The 21,137-nt window shown below is 55.2% G+C and overlaps 1 protein-coding gene across 2 annotated transcripts in view; it reads right to left on the bottom strand.

The window, feature by feature from the left end:
• IGFN1 (immunoglobulin like and fibronectin type III domain containing 1) overlaps positions 1 to 20,359 on the bottom strand; it is a 32,999-nt gene extending 12,640 nt beyond the window's left edge. The window contains exons 1-13 of one of the 2 annotated variants that reach the window (XM_058700344.1): positions 20,266 to 20,359; positions 17,925 to 17,974; positions 17,324 to 17,446; positions 15,869 to 16,008; positions 14,847 to 14,946; positions 13,413 to 13,457; positions 13,103 to 13,148; positions 12,345 to 12,519; positions 11,366 to 11,479; positions 9,673 to 9,841; positions 8,210 to 8,482; positions 7,414 to 7,463; positions 453 to 570 (exon numbers count right to left, since the gene is read on the bottom strand). In XM_058700344.1, the coding sequence (XP_058556327.1) occupies positions 453 to 570; positions 7,414 to 7,463; positions 8,210 to 8,482; positions 9,673 to 9,841; positions 11,366 to 11,479; positions 12,345 to 12,519; positions 13,103 to 13,148; positions 13,413 to 13,457; positions 14,847 to 14,946; positions 15,869 to 16,008; positions 17,324 to 17,446; positions 17,925 to 17,931 (1,360 nt within the window). In that variant the 5' untranslated portion in view covers positions 17,932 to 17,974; positions 20,266 to 20,359. Of the gene's footprint in view, positions 1 to 452; positions 2,891 to 7,413; positions 7,464 to 8,209; positions 8,483 to 9,672; positions 9,842 to 11,365; positions 11,480 to 12,344; positions 12,520 to 13,102; positions 13,149 to 13,412; positions 13,458 to 14,846; positions 14,947 to 15,868; positions 16,009 to 17,323; positions 17,447 to 17,924; positions 17,975 to 20,265 lie in introns of those variants that run through there. The other variant, XM_058700343.1, reaches the window with a different exon arrangement.
• Between the last annotated feature and the right edge of the window lie 778 nt (positions 20,360 to 21,137).

Genomic DNA, 21,137 nt, shown 5'->3' with positions numbered 1-21,137 from the left:
AGCCTCCCAGACCATGGCCTACACTGTGCCCTGGGAGGCCACCACATCCTGCCAGCTGGGCTCAGCAAAGCCAAACCTTCCATTTCTTCTCAGCAGGACCTAGGCTTGTATGGGAGACCTGGGATGCAAAGTAGATGAGGGGCCCCTTGAGTCACATGGGTGGGAAGTCTGAGGTCTGAGTGGCTCACACAGAGCATTTCAACAGCTCTAGTTCTTTGGACATAGGATGTTAAGACAGAGACCCAGAGACCTCTGGGCCCCATGCAGCCTGGATCCCACCTGCACAAGGAAGAAGAGGCTGCTTCCTAGATGGGAAGAGATCCCTAAAAATGGGGGGAGGGGCGCCAGCAGGGACAAACTCCTGGGGCTGGAGACAGAATTGAGACCGACCCAGTCATTCCAGTTGCCCTTGGCTCTACCCCACTGGAGCCATTCCCCTGAGAAATACTTACCTTGGGCCTCCTTGGAGAAAGCGTCAGTGCCACGCTTGGATCTGGATCTGGTACTCAGGGTGGCATCCCTCCCCTGGCCATAGATGTCTGACCTGCTGTCCTTGCCACCTCTCCTGCTGCCAAGATGACTTGGGGGCTCTTGGCTCCAGTCTTCGTGCAGAGTCACCCCTCCGCTCCCTCTGCTGTCTCCTCCCAGTGGCTGCCCCAAGCCTCTGCCCTCCTCTGCTCCCCTTCTCTTTGCTGTCCCAGCCTGCACCCCTGACTGTCTCAGAGACCTGCTTCTGAGCTGGCCAGGCCTTCTGTCTGACCCACCACACTCTTCTGCTCCCCATCCCTCATATTCCTTTTGGGCACCTGGACCCTGGGCCTTGTCATTCTCAGCCTCCAGGGACCCTCTTTCTCCTCTATGTCCTTTGTCTAGCTGAAAGCCCATGCCCTGGATGCCCCCTGATCTGTCTACAGAGTCTTTTTTGCCAAAGGGCCCATCTAGGCTATTCCAGGCTCCCTGAGGCCCTAAATCCCCAGGTTTTTGGGTGAAGCCATTCTCCCGATAAGTGGAATTCTCTTCCTCCAGGACACCTGAGTCCCCTGGGCCAATAGACCTGCCCCTTCCAGGACCTGACCCTTTGCTATCCAGGAACCATGGGCCTTGATGCCCACCAGCTCCTTCTTGGCCCGGAGCACCCTTCCTGCTCCTGGAGCCATCATGGGTCCCACTGAAAGTGGGATCTTTCTCCTGCAGAGATCTGGAAGCTCTGGAACCTGGGGACTGATTCCCAGCACCTGTGCTACCTTGGCCAAATCCCTGGTCTTCCCTGTCTAGGGCCCCAGTGTGGCTTACACCTTGTCCATCAGCAGAACCTGATGCTGACTTATTCCTTTCCCCAGGCATCCGGTTGCTGTCCAGAACCTGGCCTGTACCCACTGAACCCCTCCATGCAGCTCCCATCCTTCTGCCTTCCACCTGTGAGTCCCCACCTCCCCGAGGTGCAAATCCCCCAAGGCCAGCTGCTCTACCCCTGTCTGATGTTCCTGAGCCTGCTTTCCAGAAGTCCTGCTCATGTCCACATTCCAGAGCAGCCACATCTGCCCAGGTCTCACCCTCCATTGCGCCCTGACCATCAGGAAACCCAGAAGCCCCCATACCCCCTGCTTGATCTGCAGACCCACCCTCCCTACTGGGAGGCTCTCTGCCCCCAGGAGACCCTGGGATTCCAGCAGCATCTTGCCACTCTCTGACACCTGATTTTCCCATAGAGCCGACAGCCCCCGGCGCCTCAGGGACCCCTGAGGTTCCAGAGCCCCCGAGACCCTTCCTGGAGTCCTGCCCATCTGAAAGACTCTGTGACCCTCCTTGAATCCCCAACACCCCTGCGCCCGAAGGGTCGTCCCTGCATGCTGCACCATCTGTAGTTGCTGGCATCCCCGTCGTCCTAGAGCCCAGTCCTGGATGTGCCCCTTTCAAAAGCCTCATTCCTCTGCCCCTCTCTGAGCCATCTTTGGAGTTTGTGCCACCATCAGCCCCTTCTGACGCTGTCCAGTATCTTGACCCTTGCCCTATGGCTTCTTGGTCTCTGGGTACACCCTCATCCCCCACTCCAGCCTGTGTGCCTGTTACTCTGAAACTCCCTGAACCATCTCTGTATCCCACCTCACCTTCTGACCCCATTTTTTCAGATACCCCTGAGCCTCCCCTATAATCTGCCTCATTTCCTGACCCCAGTCCCTCAGTACCCCCCAAATCACCCCTATAGCCTGCTTCACCCCCTGACCAGATTCTGCCAGAACTTCCCAAACCATCCTTATAACCTGCCTCATCCCCTAACCCGATTCTCCCAGAACCCCCCAGACCATCCCTATAATCTGCCTCACCCCCTGATTTGATTCTCCCAGAAACCCCCAAACCATCCTTATAACCGGGCTCATCTCCTGACCCCATTCTCCCAGAACCCCCCAAGCCATCCTCATAGCCTGCCTTACCCCCTGACTCCATTCTCCCAGAACTCCCCAAGCCGTCCCCATGACCTGCTTCACCCTTTGACCGAATTCTTTCAGAATTTCCCAAGCCATCCCCATAGCCTGCCTTACCCCCTGAACCCATTCTCCCAGAACCCTCCAAGCCATCACCATAGCCGGCCTTACCCCCTGACCCCATTCTCCCAGAACCCTCCAAGCCATCCCCTAAGCCTGCCTTACCCCCTGACCCCATTCTCCCAGAACCCTCCAAGCCATCCCCATAGCCTGCCTTACCCCCTGACCCCATTCTCCCAGAACCCTCCAAGCCATCCCCATAGCCTGCCTTACCCCCTGACCCCATTCTCCCAGAACCCTCCAAGCCATCCCCTAAGCCTGCCTTACCCCCTGACCCCATTCTCCCAGAACCCTCCAAGCCATCCCCATAGCCTGCCTTACCCCCTGACCCCATTCTCCCAGAACCCTCCAAGCCATCCCCTAAGCCTGCCTTACCCCCTGACCCCATTCTCCCAGAACCCTCCAAGCCATCCCCATAGCCGGCCTTACCCCCTGACCCCATTCTCCCAGAACCCTCCAAGCCATCCCCTAAGCCTGCCTTACCCCCTGACTCCATTCTCCCAGAACCTTCCAAGCCATCACCATAGCCTGCCTTACCCACTGACCCCATTCTACCAGAACCCTCCAAGCCATCCCCATAGCCTGCCTTACCCCCTGACCCCATTCTCCCAGAATCCTCCAAGCCATCCCCATAGCCTGCCTTACCCCCTGACCCCATTCTACCAGAACCCCCCAAGCCATCCCCATAGCCTGCCTTACCCCCTGACCCCATTCTCCCAGAACCCCCCAAGCCATCCCCATAGCCTGCCTTACCCCCTGACCCCATTCTCCCAGAACCCCCCAAGCCATCCCCATAGCCTGCCTTACCCCCTGACCCCATTCTCCCAGAACCCTCCAAGCCATCCCCATAGCCTGCCTTACCCCCTGACCCCATTCTCCCAGAACCCTCCAAGCCATCCCCATAGCCTGCCTTACCCCCTGACCCCATTCTCCCAGAACCCTCCAAGCCATCCCCATAGCCGGCCTTACCCCCTGACCCCATTCTCCCAGAACCCTCCAAGCCATCCCCATAGCCTGCCTTACCCCCTGACCCCATTCTCCCAGAACCCCCCAAGCCATCCCCATAGCCTGCCTTACCCCCTGACCCCATTCTCCCAGAACCCTCCAAGCCATCACCATAGCCTGCCTTACCTCTTGACCCCATTCCCCCAGAATCCTCCAAACCATCATCATAACCTGACCCGATTCTCCCAGAACCCTCCAAGCCACCCTTATAACCTGCCCCACCCCCCATCCTCATTCTCCCAGAACCCCCCAAGTCATCCCCATAACCTGCCTCACCCTCTGACCCCATTCTTCCAGAACCCCCCAGACCATCCCTATAACCTATTTCACCCTCTGACCCAATTCTCCCAGAACCTCCCAAACCATCCTTATAACCTTCCCCACCCCCCATTCCCATTCTCCCAGAACCCTCCAAGCCATCCCCATAGCCTGCCTTACCCCCTGACCCCATTCTCCCAGAACCCTCCAAGCCATTCCCATAGCCTGCCTTACCCCTTGACCCCACTCCCCCAGAACCCCCCAAGTCATCCCCATAACCTGCCTCACCCTCTGACCCCATTCTTCCAGAACCCCCCAGACCATCCCTATAACCTATTTCACCCTCTGACCCAATTCTCCCAGAACCCCCCAAACCATCCTTATAACCTTCCCCACCCCCTATTCCCATTCTCCCAGAACCCTCCAAGCCATCCCCATAACCTGTATCACCCTGTGACCCCATTCTCCCAGAACTCCCCAAACCATCCTTATAACCTGCCTCACCCCCCATCCTCATTCTCCCAGGATCCCTGAAGCCTTCCCCATAACCTGCCTCACCCCCTGACCCCATTTTCCCAGAACCCCCCAGACCATCCCTATAACCTATCTCACCCCCTGACCCCATTCTCCCAGAACCCCCTAAGCCATCCCCATAACCTGCCTCACCCCCTGACCCCATTTTCCCAGAACCCCCCAGACCATCCCTATAACCTATCTCACCCCCTGACCCCATTCTCCCAGAACCCCCTAAGCCATCCCCATAACCTGCCTCACCCCCTGACCCCAATTTCCCAGAACCCCCCAGACCATCCCTATAACCTATCTCACCCCCTGACCCCATTCTCCCAGAACCCCCTAAGCCATCCCCATAACCTGCCTCACCCCCTGACCCCATTTTCCCAGAACCCCCCAGACCATCCCTATAACCTATCTCACCCCCTGACCCAATTCTCCCAGAACCCTCCAAACCATCCTTATGATCTGCCTTACCCACTGAACCCATTCCCTCAAGAGCTCCCAGATCTTTCCTATAGCCCACCTCATCTACAAGCCCTATTCCCCCAGAGGGCCCAATACTATCCTTATAACCTGCCTCACCCCCTGGCCCGATCCCCCCAGGCCCAAGACCCCCTGACCTTTCTCCATAAGCTGTTCTCCTTCCAATTTGCTGAGGCTCTCGAATTCCTGATCCACCCCCATAACCCGGCACATCACCAGAGCCATAATCCCCCTGGCTCTTGGAACTGGCCCCAGCATGAGGAGCTAGTGCCTCAGGGAACCTGGTATCATCCCAATGACCAGCTCCAGCTCCAGAGGCCCTAGCACCAAGGTCCCTGGTCCTATCCCCATCATTCACTTTGCCTCCTGCCTTCAGATACCCTGGCTCCATGGCTCCTGCTCCCCCAGAGCCATCTTCATGGCCTCCTTCTCCAAAGGCCCCCAGAGACCCCGAGGCTCTGAAGTCCCCATAGTCTCCAGTCTGACCCCAGGGTCTTATTCTTCCAGAGACCCCTGGTTCTGCTTCCGCATGTCCCTCCCCAACAGTCTCCACTGTTGTAGAGGCCCCGTGGCCACCTCTACCTACAGACCCCACTGTCCCAGGACTCCCTAGGCCACCATGAGAATGATGCCTTCCCCCAGGGCCAGTATCCCCTTGGCCTCTGGATGCATCCCTGGCCTCTGGATGTATCCTGGCTTCATCCATGGGCCCTCTTTCAGGGCTACCTGAGCCACTCTTGAGACTAACAAGTTTCCCAGACCCCCTTATTGCAGGACCAGAACCATCTTTGTTTCCAGACCACATTTCCCCAGGTACCCCTGAGCCATGCCTATAACCACCCCCTTCCTCAGACTCTGTTCCCCCGGGTGTCCCAGAGGCAACTCTACAACCAGTGCCATGACCAGATCCCATTCCTCCTGACGTCGCTGAGCCATCACTATAACCAGCCGCATTTTCAAGACCTAGTTCCCTGGCATACCCTAAGCCACCACCATACCTAGATCCTATTCTCCTTGCACCTCCTAAGCCATCCTCATAGCCTGTCTCACCTCTGGGTCTTTGTCCTCTGGAGGCCCCTGACCCATTCCAGAAGTCTGGTTCAGAACCTGTTGTCCCTGGACCTCTTAACCCATCAGGGTCTCCTAGTGTCCTCCCAGACCCCTGAGCACCCAGGCTTGGAGACCCAATTAGCCTGTGGCTTCTGGTATCCACCCCCTGACCAGATCTCATCAGTCCAGCCCCTTGGGCACCACCCACACCACCATCCCCTACACTAGACCCCAACATTCCAGGCCCATGGTGAGCCCCAGTTTTGCTGAGGCTGGACCCTGTGTCATCCCAAGGACCTGTGCTCTCAGACTCTATTCCGCCACTACCCTCTGCTCCCCACTGCCCTGCTGTCCAGCTTTGTGAATACTGGAGGCTTCCGGAGTCATGCCCTGCCTCACCCAAGCCCCCTGCTGTCTCCTGGCCCTCCCTTCCCCGGAGTCCCTGTAGGCCCTTTTCCCAGCCCCCAGGACCTCCTGGGCCCCCAGGGCTAGTTTTGTAGCCCTTTCCCCCACCCACAGACTTCCCTGGGCCACGATCATCTGCCTGTAGTGAACCCTCAGTTTTGTCCTCAGGCCCCTCTCGTCCCAGGAGGAATTTTCTGCTACCAGATATTGATGATTCCTGGAAGTTCTTTCCTAGAGATTCCTCTGGCCCCCAGAAACCCCTTGCTTCCCCATTATGAGCATCTCTACCTCCCTGAGAGCCCCAGGACTCAGGGCCTATGCCTGCCTTGGAGCTAGAAGCTCTCTCTCCAGAGTACTCCTGGGCCCCAGGACCACCTGCCCTATGACTGTCTCTGGCTTCCCCCAGGTCAGTCCCACTACCCCACACTGCCCTTGTTGCTCCTTTCTGCCTTTCCCTGCTCCGATCACCCCCTCCCTCCACCTCACCCAGGCTTCCCTCCTGCAAAATCTCCATCATTTCCTCTTCTGACCAAGAGCCCACGGGACCAGACTGGGATCCCCTCAGAGCTGTCTTTCCTCTCCCAGGTCCCAGATGAGCACTGCAGAGTTGTTCCTGGCTATGCCTGTCCAGGGGACTCTGATGATCTTCTCTGTATTCCTTTCCTTCCCCACCGCTTCCCAGGCCTCCAACCTGAGAGTGCCTGGACTCAGCCTCCCAGCCTCCTGCTGTCCTACCACATCTGTGCCCATCACTGTCCCTGCCGTGATCTTGCTGTTGACCTTCCATGAGGCCCAAACCTGATTCCAGGCCTTCTCCCTGTGGATAGGGGCTCCCTGGAAGGCTTCTGTCCCAGCCTCCCTCCCTGTGCAGCTGATTTTCCCCAGGGGGAGTGACTGTGTATCCCTCTGCTTCCAGAAAGCCCTTTCTTGCCCGTCCAGGGCCCCAGGCTGAGCCAGCTGCCCCATCACCCTCCATCAAGGAATAGCCATGCCCACCAAGGCCACCTGTCTCCGAGCCAGCTGTGAGCTGTAGCTCAGAAGCAGGCCTGGCCCCATTAAGGGAGCCCTCCAGGGGGCCCTGTTCTCTGGGTTTCCCTCCCTTGCCACCGACGCTCCTGGAATCTTCTGCTTCTGAAGTCTGGGCTCCTTGTGCTTTCAGCTGGTGGTCATCACTTGTGGTCATAAGGCCTTTATCCTTCCCAGCTTTGGTGAGAGGTCAATGGCCCCACAGAGAGACAAAAGAAAAGACCCGTTACATCAGGCCAAGGCACCTGTCTGACCCCAACTGCTTTGACTCAGGAGTCAACTACAGGTTCCCTAGTAGAGAAACACCTGACCATCTCAGAAGCCAGGGTGTGCCAGCTCACTGATAGATGAATCCTATCACCACCTCCCCTAGCCCTCAAGCCACAGACCATCCCGCTGCTGCCACGTGCTTCATGAGGATATTTGGAGAAAACACATGACCCCAAACTCATCTCCTTATCAAACTGCCACGAGCAGTCGCATGGTTTTTAAAAGATCTATCTGCCTTACCATCTGCCTTACAAATGCCCAGTTTAGTTTCCTGAGATCACCTTGGGCCCACATCCCTAGGGGGATTTAAGGGTGTTCTTTGGCCTAACCCAGGGACTTCTCACCCATACTGAACTTGGGCCACGCGCTGGCCAGGACCCTCAGGCCATCTTGGATCTGCACCCCCAGAGTAATTCCAGAGGCCTCGTGGAGGAGATACAGCTGAGGTCGACCCGGCTGGCAGTGAAGGGCCTACATCACAACAGCTCAGGAATAGATCTCGGGAGCCTTCCTCATTCTCTGACAGGGAAGGAATCCTCAAAAGCAAATGACTGACCAAAGGGAGACCCTACTCCTGACCTTCTCCATGCCCTCCTCAGCCCTGAGGCTTGCCTTGGTAGAGGCAGGGAAAGACAGAGGTGTGAACCACTCACCTTCAACCACCAGCCAGGCGCTAGAGCTGTGGAACCCAGTGCCTAGCGAGTAGAGGCCCATGTCTGAGAAATGGGCCCCCCTTACCACCAGACGGTGGGTCAGCCCATCAGGAGACACAGACACTTCATATTTGTTGCTGAGTTGGAGTGGCCGGTGCCGGAAATTCCAGGTGGCATTGGGGCAGGGATTGGAGAGAACACACTCGAAGACGGCATCACCCTGCTCTTCACAGTGGGCCTCGGCCAGCGGGACCACCACTTTGGCGGGGATGGCTGTCCGGGAGGTAGGAATGGGGGTGTCAGCTTGGCAACATGACGCAGTGTGACCTGACACGGTGGGGCTGCTTGGTCAGAAGCCCAGGTTCAGACCAGCTCAGCCACAAACCCCCTGTGTCATCTTGGGCAGGTCACCTCCTTACCCCAAGTGACAGTCCCCCCCCCCATAAAATGAGGGATTATAATTAGGTTATGAATAGTAAGACTGTTTTCAGCTCTGGAATTCTATAATCCTAAATCCAGAAATTGTATCTCGGGGTAAGATGGGTACATGAAGAAAACCTATATGCTGACTGCCGGTGCTTTATATATGTTATCTTATGAATTCTTGTGACCACTTCCAAGGTAGGTATTATTATTTCCTTTTTATAGGAAAGGAAACAGAGGCTTCAGAAGTTCAACGATTTGCCCCAGTTTTACCCAACCAAGAGGCAACCCGGTCAGAATTCACACCCAGGTCTGGCTGATTCCAAAGCCCCTGTGCCTCTCCCCTATACCAGACGTATGCCCAGGCATACCAGAGATCTCATGACCTCTTTTTTCTCAACCTTGATTTAGAACCATGTTCTTTACACTCTATCTGCCCAAAGCTTTCTTCTCCAGTCTCTCCTCCTCCCAGGAAGCCTCTGGAGCTGTCAAGTGCTTCGGTGGAGGGGGGCGGGGGGTGGTGGTGGTGGTGGAGATTGCATACACAGCTACGTGTGGGATGGGGCAGAGTTTGATGAGGGAGGAAGGGACAGTTCCCAGGTGAGGTGTGGGCACTAGAGGCAGGGAAGGAAGAGGTCTGTACGGGGCACAAGTGTGCCTAACTTGGGTAGAGCTTCTTGCTGGGGGGGTCTGGGAAGTGAGAGTCTGCATCAGAAAGGAGTGATGAGGAGGAGTGGTATTAATTTGGACCTAATCTGGAAATAATTGGTTGCTGCAGAAGGTCTGTGAGCAGGGGTATGGCATGGATGTTGTATGTCTGTGGCTGGAACTCAGCACCAAGAGAACATAGACCTTGGACCAAGACTTTTGGAAAGCAGAGATCACTTCAATTTAACATCTGGGTGTATCTTCCTCTTCTGAACAGTCTTTGCAAGGCAGGGGTAGGGGGCACATCACATTTCTCTTCCCCCCAACCATGGCATGAGCCCCCCTCCTTACGGATCTCCCCCATTCGAACTTCTGAGGGGAAGAGCACCCACCGCCAGCATCCAGTTCCGTGGAGAAGACTTCCACATCCTCCACCTTGACCTGGTAAATGCCAGCATCCTCAGGATGCAGGTCCCGGATCTGGAAGTGGTAGCGTTTCCCCAGCTGCCGCAGACAGTGCTTGAAATGGTTGTCGAAGCCGTAGGGGATCATCTCACCATCCTGAGGCAGAGAAAGGAAGAGGAAGGTTCAGGGCCTCAGCGGGTCCCCAGGACCTCCTGCCCCAACCCCACTCTGACAGCTTTCTCCCACTGGCCCAGGCACCAGACAACATATTGTTGGAACCACACGGGGGATGGGAGGGGGACAGGGGCAGGGGGTGGAGAGCAGGGCTCAGAGGCCTTGAGAACAGGGAATGCAAGGTGAAGGGGAATAAATGTCCTAGGAGTGTCCTTGACTCTCACCATGGAGTAAATAATCTGTAAGTGTTACCCAAGAGGCACCTGAGAGTGGGAGATCTCAGCTGAGATTGAGTAGAGCAACTACCAAGCAGCCTGAGGGGGTTAGCAGGGGGCAGGGAGGCACCACCAGGAGCCCGGGGGGGGGGGGGGGGGGGGGGGGGGGATGCAGCACACTCATTCCCAGAGGGGCGCGAGAGAGTTCTATCAGATACCCTCAGGGCTCTACAAAACCTAGTACTCTATACCCACGCCCACTTTAGCTAAAGCCTGGATAGATTTGCTATGTGCCAGATACTAATAATAGCTCATCTTCGGTTGTCTACTGTGTGCCAGGCACTGTTTTAGGTACTTGGGGCGCATCAGTGAATACAACAAAGATTCCTGCCCCCAGGGAGCTAAAATTCTACGAGGGACACAGACAAACAACCAATATCATAAGCAGGCAATATAACGTATATTAGAAAGAGATAGAACTAGGGAAAAAAAGAAAAGACAGAGGAGGGTACAGATTCAGGAAGGCAGGATGGGGTTGGGGGGGCACAGCAGTGTCACACAAGGTGGCCAGGGGAAGCCCAGCTGCCGGGAAGACCACCGTGGACGTGACAGGCAGCAGGACCAGTTGGAGCAGGGACACCGAGGCAAGCCGTTGGGGAGGGGGGAGGGGGCAGGAGGAGAAGAGAGCTAAGAGAAGGGGTAAATCATATATAATCTCATTCAGCTTTTAATCGTGCCATGAGATAGGTCCTACATGACCCTCACTTTACATGTGAGGACCCCGAGGCACAGGGACGGTAAGCATCTTGCCCGGGGTCCCACAGCCAGTAAGTGGGGGAGCCAGGATGAGTCTGACCATAGAACTAGAATTGCTGTGCTCTGTTTCCTCCCCCAACACACACCTCTGCCCCAGTTCCCACTTTGTTGACAGGCGGTTACTATTGGAGCCCATGCAAGGATGTGTCAGATCTCTGGAGAGAGAGCTAGATGGATGGGGGTGCAGAATTGGATGGGGGACTTCTCAGAATCCTGTTTTAACCCCCGCCTCCGCCTGTCCCCGTGCCCTGGCTGGAGAACCTGGCTGCGTAACGAGAGGTAAGAGCACTCTGCGAACTGTCCACACCGAAGTTTGACCTCACCCGAACCAGGAATTCCATACGATGCAGGACTCACCACCTGTGGACCTGAATTGCTCCCAGAGGAGAACCCGTGGGCCCCTATTTCCTCCCCGCCCAGGACCTGCAGCATCCCTGCCAGATCCCTCCCCCTTCAATGGCTCCTTCGGCCTCACCTTATACAGGTAAATCTTGCTCCCAGAATACTTGAGGTCCAGCTCCAGGTCAAACGTTGCGACCCCCTCCTTGCTGACCTTGATGTGTCTCAGGTTGGAGATGGTGTTGACATACTAGGGAAGACAAACCCGCCGGGGGAGCTGTCTGAGCTCTCTAATCAGGGCACTCCAAACCCGCAGACCCCAGCCCCCCAGGGCCCCACTGGAGCATGCATTTGCCCATTTTACAGGTGGGAAGAAATTTTCCAAGGGCATCAGGTCAGCAAGGAAAGCGAGAAAGGACCCCAGGTGTCCAAGTGCTCTGAGAACCCGGGGGGGGTTTTCTGTTCATCTGTTATTCCGTCCAATAAAAATTTAGTTGAGCTCCCACTGTGTGCAAAGCCCTGTGATAAGGTCAGTGAGAAAGCTTGGAGGACAGAAACTGAGTCCCAGGATGTTTGATGAACCACCTTCAAAAATGATAAAATACTATTTTCAGGATGATGGAAACTAGTTGTTTTGCATTTCCAGAAGACAAAATCAGACTGATGCTATAGTTAGGTTAAATCCAGGGCAGAAGTTCCTACAGTTTATAGGACACTGTGGAATTCCCTCCACTGGAAGCTTTTAGAAATAAGACAGGTATCCAAGGTCTGGGGAGGCTGACAGCTGACGGGGAGCCCTTGCAGCACCGGGCTGGGTGCCTTAAGGACCTTCCCTCGTTCATCCTCTCACTAAGCCTAAGAGGCAGGTATGTCTAGAACACCCATTTTACAAATAAGGAAACCAAGACACGGAGGCCCTAACTTTCCCGAAGCCCCAGATTTTAGTAAGTATCAGAGCCAGATTTTAAAGCCAAGTCGTGGACTTTGAGGCCTGGGTCCTTGGCCCGACACCGGGGTTGGGCGGGGACGGTGCGGACGAGGGCGGGTCCTCCACCAAGCCCAGCTCCAGGAGGGGGCGCCCGCGAGGCACCGGGCTGCGGCCCAGGAGAGGGTACCTGGGCCATCTTGTCCTCGTGTTCCTTGCGCATCTCCCGCAGCTTGCGCAGCATGCCGCGGTAGTCCACGATGCCGTACTTCAGGCAGATCCGCTCGTAGTCCTTGCGGTCGGCCGTCATCAGCAGCTGCCACACCTGCTCCAGGTCCGGCTTTTTCTTGGTGGGAGGCGGGGCCCTGGGGAGCAGGGTGGGCGGGTCAGAGGCCAGAGGAGCCCTGGGGGAGCCCCAGGAGCTGGTCTCCCGGGCCGCCCCCCCCCCCCCCCCCGCGAGGGGCCCGTGGGGAGCTGCCCTCTCTGCCCTGGAAGAAAGGGACAGGGAAGCTGGGCTCTGGGACTGACCACTGTCAGGACACAATGGACCCAGAGATGGGTGCGTCCGCCTTCTCCCCACAGTGCAAACTTGCTCGCAGGAGAAACACCACTCCTAACAACTTTTTTTGTGTATTTCTGAGAAAGATGCGCAGGGCGGGGGAAAGGGGGAGAGTGCAGATTATTCTGTTACTTTAACACTTTTTTAAAAATATCATTGTTCTAGCGGAGCATCCCATTTTACAAAGGAGTAAAGCAGGACCCAGACAGGAGAGATGATTAAGGACATAGAGCTTAAAGGCGGCGGAGCTCCCAGGTCAGTCCTCCACCTCCTCCCATTGGCCACCTGCAGTCTAGCTTCCTAGCCGGTGGAGTGGAGAGCTGAGCCTGGCTTGCTCATGGAAGTAGCAGGGAGCCTTCACCCCTGCCCCTGGACGGGCCCAGACCCACCTCTTTTTCAGGAGATTTCGGTAGTCCATCAACTCCTTCCTGAGGTCTAGAAAAGGAGCAGGAATGAGGCCCCAAGCCCAGGATGGGATGCCCAGGGGCTAACACGGGGCTATTCCGTAGCAATGGGGGTAGGGTGGGGTGGGCAGTCTGAGGACCTGTGGTCCATGGCTGACAGCCAAGCTTTTGAACAGGCTCTCCTGGGGACTGGTTATGCTCCATAAGGTAAGGGTTTGGCCAGGTAGGGAGCACCAGACAAGGAGTAGCCCATTCCCCCAATCCCAAGGAGATTTCTGGCCACCCTTCCACCTACCCTCCTGGGGTTCCTTGTGCCTCTTCCGATTCTTCCGAAAGCCAACTGGACCATCAGGAGGAGAGGAGGGAGTTAATGTGGACAGATGGGGAGAGAAACAAGACACATTGGTGGTCTTCCTGAGAGCCAGCTGAGTGCCAGGGCCCTGCCCTCTCCACTGACCTCCAAGTCACAGCAAGGGCTCAGCAAGAGGGCTCAATAGGGCAGATGGTCTGTCTGTCATAAGCTTTGGTACCCCAGAGCCTTAGCATGATGGAGGTGGAACTCACCTGATTATCATCGCATGCAGGGGAGGCCCACTGACATGGCTGCAGGGACAGGGAGGTGGCAGAAGTGAGTGAGGTGACCGTGGGTGACGGCACACTGAACTGTCTGTGGAGGGGCTCTTCCGGCACCTGGGAGCTGCCGTTTCGGAGTATAAGCCAATGTTGCCAAAGAAGTCAGACACTGCCGTTTGGCTGACCCTGCAGCCATTCCCAATCCTCGTCCTCATCACCTATCCACTCCCACTAGTAGGAAGGAGGCCGGAAAAGCTAAATACTGGCTTCCCTTGCAACTAGGAGTGGCCGTGTGAGTGACACGCTTCTGGCCAATGAGATATAAACAGAAGTCCCCAAGGACTTTCTGAGAATGCTTTGGCTTTCTTGATAAGAGGGCCAGATGTACCCGGTGCATCTGTCTGTGGATTCAGCGTGGGTCTGCAGCAGTTGTCTTATGACTCTGAGGAGATAAACCAGCCTCTTCGGGTAGCAGAGCAGTGAGACAGGAAGAGTCCGGCTGTCCCGTGACAGCCCTGAGCTGTGGTTTGATCCCTGGACTCTGACCTCAGGACTTCTTATCATGTGACATGCTCAAGTGTCTATTTCTTGGGCTATTCGTAGTAGGGTTTTCTGTTACTTGTATACAGTATAGCCAATTGAAAGACTATATCTGCTTTCTCAAGAGACATGTACCTTCCCGTTATTACCCGTGGACAAGTAACTTAAAATTTGGAAACACTGTGCAAGCCAAAGCAAACAAACCGACCCCACATATCTGACTGTCACCTCTGACATAAGCCTGTACAAAGGATCCTTTGTACAGTGGAGAACTGAGGCCCAGAGAAGAAAATGAAGCCCATTGAAGGAGTGAGCAGAAGGTTCAGGACCAGACACCAACCTCCAGCTCCTGCCCTCATTCCAAGGGTTTAAGAGAATATCATCCAGAGCCTCTGCCGTGGGGCATCTGCTGAGTGTGTGCCTTTTAAACCAGATGCAGAGTTAGCGCGGAAGTGGGTAAAGCCAAGGGCTCTGGCACCAGATGGGGCAGCAGCCTTGGTGTCCCTCTCTCCTTTTACCCCACCAGCTGCACAGCCTCTGAGGTCTCTGAGGGGAAAAGCAGGGCCAACATCCAAGCACTGACGAGACAGGAAGAGGGGGAGGGGGACGGGCCCACCTTCGATGACCATGAGCCTAGTGGAGCATGTGGCTTCTCCGTACATGTTCACTGCTGTGCACCGGTACACGTCTGTGTCCTCACCCGTCAGCTTGTTGATCTGCAGAGAGCCCAAGGCCAGGGGAACAGGGCTAGCACCTCCCTTTCCTCCACTTACTGGACATGGCTATAGGTGTATAAAGGTGAACAAGACACAGCCCTTTCCTTGCGGAGCACCCAGCCTTCATCAAGAAAGTCAGACCCCAAAACAAAGAGCTGGATCATGACAGAGAGCAGATGTACCAGCTCTCTGCCATCAGAGGCAACGTGGCATAGCAGAAAAAGCTCGCGTGGTTTTTTTCGGATCGGATGGATCTGGGACTGAATATCATCTCTGTCATATGTTATGGGCTACGGCACCTTGGGTATATTACTTCACCCCTTTGAACCTTTGTTTCTTAGAAGGTGAGGATAACATCTCAAAAAGTAGTGAATGGTCAGGATTGAGTTATATAATCTATGTCAAATGTGTAGCCCAAGGCCCAGTGCATAGTAGGTGTTCCATGACTGGTAGCTGTAATTATTACCCATATTGGCCGGCATTGACAGAGCGCTCCCTGGAGGCCAGGACTGAATAGACACTTTACATCAACCTTTTGTATTCATAACAACACCGTAAAGTAAGTACCGTTATCACCCCCATGTTACAGGAGAGGAAACAGAGGTACAGAAACAGAGAAGTAAGTAACTTTCCAAGGCCAAGGTGGTGGGCCTGGGATCGGAAGCCAGGCTGTCACACTCCAGAGCTGGAATTCTTAAGCTCCAGCCTCCGCCACCTGCCAGGTTATCAGCAGAGGTACCCGCAAGGCAGCCAGATCCACATCTGGCTCAGGCGACCTGGAGCCACAGGATGGAGCTGATTGGACTCATCCCCAACTGGGACCATCTCCTACTCCTCTGGGGATTGGAGGCCACCAGGGAGACCTTCGAGGGGACAGGAAGAAATGAGTAGACCTGGGTCAGGGGGAGAACTCAGATCTTACCTGTAGCACGTGCTCCTTGCTGCCAGGGGCAGAGGAGATCTCGTACTTGCTGGAGTTACTGAGGTTACCTTTGGTGCACTGCCAATGCACTTTGGGTCTGGGCTCCCCACAGACCACGGCCCGAAAGATGGCATTTTTCCCTGGGGCAGGAAAAGTGGTCAAAAGATTGGCAGGTTAGGGGAGGGGTGACAGTGTACTTTATTGAGATTTTCATTTATGTTACTTTCATTGCTTTAGGCATTTCAACTGCCCAATCCAAAAAGGGTGTCAGGCCTTGGTGCCCTTGACTCCAAGGCTCTTATGATGCCAGGCGGAGAGCAGGAATTTCCAGACAATGCCTGCTTGGCTTCTGTATCACAGAGTGTGGCTAGACTGTCCATGTGGAAGGGGAAGCAAGCAGGCTTGGGGTGGAAGGGGGTATTTCTTTGCAAGTGGGTAAGGAAAGGAGTCTGAAGGATTCTCCCAAGACTGGGAAGGGGATGAGTCTTTTGTAGGTTCCATGTCCACTCTTGAGGTGGGATGGTCCCGAGACACAGGGTTCCAGCCTCAGAAAAGCGCCCGAGCTCCATGTTTGGCCTGGAAGGCTGGGCGCTGCGTACCCTCAAGGAATGCCTTGGGCTCCTGCCAGGAACATCTCAGTAGAGATCAGTGAGGAGTGAAGATCCAAGGGCCCTCCCCAGTGATGAAAGACAATTTCTCATGACTTTGTTGAGTGGTGACTTAAAGTCAGATTTAGAAAAATAAAGTGCCATTCTTTTTCTTATACCGGAATGTTGTAAACTCAAGGTATTGCAGGAAGCTGTGTTGGGAGAAGAACACCAATTCTCATCCCTTCCCCCTAAAGCCTTTGCTGCCATCACTTTCCTGGGCACTTTTCTCACACGGCTCAAATTAACTTATTTTATTTTATTTTATTTTATTTTATTTTATTTTATTTTATTAAGAGAGAGAGTGCAAGCGGGAGACGGGCAGGAGAGAGGGAGAGAGAGAATCCCAAGCAGGCTCTGTGCTTGGCTCAGAGCCCAACGTGGGGCTTGATTTCACCACCATATCACAACCTGAGCTGAAGTCAAGAGCCGGGCGCTAACCAACTGAACCACCCAGGAGCCCCTTAACTCCTTTTTATAGTGTCTACAGTAGCTGCTCGGAGGCAGGGAGAGGGGAGGGCGCTAAGAAACACCACCACCGTTCCTGCTCCACGGTTAGCATCCCCCAATCTTATTCCCAAATATTTCTTGTTTCAGCATACCGTAATATGTCTTCACTCCCTTTCTTCATTCGGCTCCTCAGGTCCCTTGCCCTTCGGGGGACCCAGGCAGGCAGGCACCGCACAAGTATAAGGAAACACGGCGTGGCCTGGTGCTAGACTTGGGGGCTGGGAGGCAGGTTGGGAAGGACAGCGCCCAAGCCCCCTCCACTGCAGACACCCTCAGCAGCTCCCCTCCTAGGTCTCACCTTCCTGCAGCGCCATGGGGACGGGCTTCTGCTGGAAGTCTGGGGTGCTGAAGCCTTCGGGGATCTCCTCCACCAGCTGCCGGATGTTCACCCCATGAAGGCGGGATTTCTTGAGGGGCTTCCCTGGGAAAGGTGGGGGAAAGGGAGATGAGCCCTTCCTACTCTTCCTTGTGGGTGGCCCTTCGACACAATGGAGCACCGACCCAGGCACCAAGGACCATGAACCCCTCCTCACTATCCTACCAGGGGGCAGGACTATCTCCCAGAGCTCCTGCCTGTGAGCAGGGCGTTTGAATTTTCTAGTGGAATCTGACAGTCCTCTAGCAGTGTGAATGGAGCCCCCGGGAAGCGGGCAGGGAGCACCCAGGGAAGACCCTGGGAGCATCACGGGGGTAAAGTTGGAGAAGGGAGAATGCGAAGGGGTTCCCCATGGGGGGCTTTATTCAGGAAAACAAGTTAAAACCCAAAGCCGAGACTAAAAAGAGCCAAGAGACAGGTGAAGTCCCAAAGACCTCTGAGCCCTATCCTTCCCTCCTCTCCACCCAGTGAGAAGCCCAGATGAGGGGCAGGGCAGGGGAGGGGAGGTCAGCTTTTCTCTCACCTGCCATAGTTTGGGTGCCTCTTTGGTTACCGAGGGTGGCAGCTGATCTCCTGAGAACAGAAGACAGAATTGTTTATGAGAGGTGCAGGCTGGTCTTACCCCATCTCTCCCACACCATCGGGGCATCAGTCGCTCTCTGGCATGGGAGCTGGGTAGAGTTGTTGTCCCTGAGAGCTTCTCTAACCCCACCTAATGACACCGATTTGTGTCCTGCAATTCCCTGCCCAGAGACAGGGAGAGGGCAGGTTGGTGCTTGGTTGTACCTTTCCCAGGTAATGGAGACCACAGGGCTGAGCCTGTAACTGGTGAGCTTGTAACAGCCTGAGCTGGTGGCTTGGCCTTTGAGTGCGTCCCCAGGCCTGATGGCCACTCAGAGGGTGAGACATAACCTGCCCGAAGCTCAGGGAAAACAAATTCCTGGCGTTTGGGATTCCTTTAGCTATTTAGTGGACGGCCCCCTCTTGATTTTGGAATGTCAGTTTTCCAGGGATATTCTCTGGGACTCCTGGCTCCTCCCCTAACTCTGAGATTTTCTAGCAAGACCCAGCAGCCTTCTGCCTCCCACCCTCAACCAATCTGGAATCCTACTGATGACCAGATCTGCAGGGGGGAATCCCTTAGTTGTCTGTTCTTCAGCTCTTTTTGACCCAGGCTGACAGGATCCTCATAAATCCATCTGGCCCCCCTCTGAAGCCAGTGAGTTATAGTGTCAGGTGACCAAAATGTTCTCCAGCCTTTCGCAACCACCATTACCACTATCTCCCCCTGATTTCTTCAAAATTGCCCCCTTCCATTATGGCTGATGGGGAGTGCCACCCAGGAGAGAGAGGGGGCTTGGTCCTGGGCTGGGATGAGAGCCTTGATGAGAGCCATGAATTGAAGGGCAGTGGGGGAGGGGGGGGATGTCTTGAAAGAATTCTCCAACAGTTCCACCCCTTGTGCACTTGGCCCGTGGCCAAGGGGTTCCATTTTGAAGATGCCGTTCCCTTCCCAAAGAGCCTTGTGTTCAGGATAGAATCACACATGACAGAGCAAATTCTTCCCTCCAACTGACACTTCCATTTCACAACTGTCCACTTCTGGCCTCAAGGTGTCCCCTCTACAGCCCAGCGGCTGCCCCCCAGCGCGCTGGAATGCCATGGCGCGCCAACTGCGTTCTGGAGCGGTCACAGGGCCACAGCCGCTGCGCAGCAGGGAGTCATGAGGGAGGGCGAGGGATGATGGAGAGCAGCCGCCAATGGAGAAGGACGCAGCCGATCATGTGTGGCGGGAGCTGCAGGGGCCTGTGTCCCACCCGTTCCCCAGTCCCATGCCCTGGCACCTGTCTACGACCCCCACCCTGGAGTAGTCAGCGTTCAACAGGGACACCTTCGTTGTCATCTTCATTTTCATCACCCCCCGCCCCCATCACTCTCACCACCAGCTCTCAGTCCCTTACTCCGCTGTTTGTCACACATGAAGTGTAATGCTAACCGCTTCTCTCCCTCTGGCCTCCTGCCTTCAGGTCCCAGCTGAGAAGGGAGAGAGAATCAGAACCCCTACAGGAACTTACAGGTCCGAGATTCGGCCACCTTGCCTTCTGCACCCCCATTCTCTCCAGAAAGCCAGATTTGGGACAAGGTTAGTGATAAACGGGCAAGAGATCTGCTTGGTTGGAGACTAGAGGGATATGGTCTCAATCAGAGGGGAGGGGGAAGGAAATGAATTCTCTTCCCATGAATTCTCTTTGCCCTTTTGAGAAGAAATCCCAATTTTTCTCGGCACCAAAGAGCAGCCGTGTCATGCCCAGCCCATCATGACTCTCAGCCCTGGAGCCCAGGGCAGTGTCTCCTGGTCTGTCCCGGAACAATAGCCCTCAACACTGCTCGCCCCTGCCCCTACCTGCCGTCACCTTGCGTCTCTAGGTAGCTGCTGCCTCTACCTTCCAAACTGGTAGAATTGAGGCAGGAAGAGTCAAATGGGGTTTGTCTCAACTGCTTTGACCATGTTATTAATCAAGATGTAACAAGCCCCAGACCTGAAGTCCTTATTCTAGACAGCTAGTCAGATTTTTAACCTGATCATCATTTCACACTCTAAGCCAAACAGTGCCTGGAAAATCAGAGCCAGGACGAAACTGCTCAGACAGGACTCACTGAGATTCTCTCTTCCAAATATCCTGGAGTCCTCTAGAAGGGATTGTCCAGGCACCCCAGGGTGGAATCAGCCAGCCAGCAAACGTGCCCCAGGCTGATCCCATGCCCACTGCCTGCCCCTTCCTGAGTAGAAAAGTTAGAGAGCATTCCAGCATCCCCATCTCTGCCCTGCTCTGCCATGGGTGGGCATCCAGGTACCCACTTACCTGGGCGCACCGCCGACCTCCAGCCTCCTGTCTGCTCCCTCCTCCCTGTTTCCAGCTGCTGCACACTGCTAAAGGCTCTGAATGGACTGCTGGTGGACAGACAGTGCCGGGAGCAGATGTAGGTCACTGCGGACGCCCCAGGCTCTCTCTGCCCCTCCCACTCACCCCGCCTCCCTCCTCCGGCTCCAGCTCAGGTTTGGCAGGGCAGCCCCCCTCCCCCAGGGTTAATGCCCTAGCCTCTGAGGAGGTCAGAGATGGAAGGGTCCTGTGACATCAGCTCATCCACCTCCTCGGTTTGCAGACCTGTAAGCTCTTAACCAGATTGGCTTGGTTAAGTTTGTTCCATTTGCCTCATTCAGATAACCCCTTTTAGCAGGGGTGGGGTGCCTCATCCAAAGCCCTAATTTTTCAGCTAAGCTGATCCCTTGAGACCCTTGACACCATAAGTCACACTAATACATAAAGCCACTGCCCTCTTGGGAATCACAACCCAAAGTGGCACCAAATAGGCAACAGACTTTGGGAACTAGACAGAAGGGCATGATCCCAAAGGCTGCACCGTGGAGGTGCACTTCAGTGACAGTGTGGGGTGGGGGGAAACCCTGGGAGTCCTACAGCCAGGAGGCTTGCTGGGAGAAAGTAAGTTTTCTTGGGATAGAAGGCATGACCCAGCCAGCTGGGCTGGGGACTGAAGGTGGCAGGGAGATGGTTGGGTTTTTGAGGATGTGTGGACAGAAAATGGGAATTGGGGCTAGGGTGGCTGGTAACATTTTCTTTAAAAAAATTTTTTTTTACGTTTATTTATTTTTGAGGGAGAGAGAGAGAGACAGAGCATGAGCAGGAGAGGGGCAGAGAGAGAGGGAGACACACAA

This window comes from Neofelis nebulosa, chromosome 15 (genome assembly GCF_028018385.1).
Source record: "Neofelis nebulosa isolate mNeoNeb1 chromosome 15, mNeoNeb1.pri, whole genome shotgun sequence".
NCBI lineage: Eukaryota > Metazoa > Chordata > Mammalia > Carnivora > Felidae > Neofelis > Neofelis nebulosa.
This window is presented reverse-complemented; position numbering and strand designations above follow the sequence as displayed.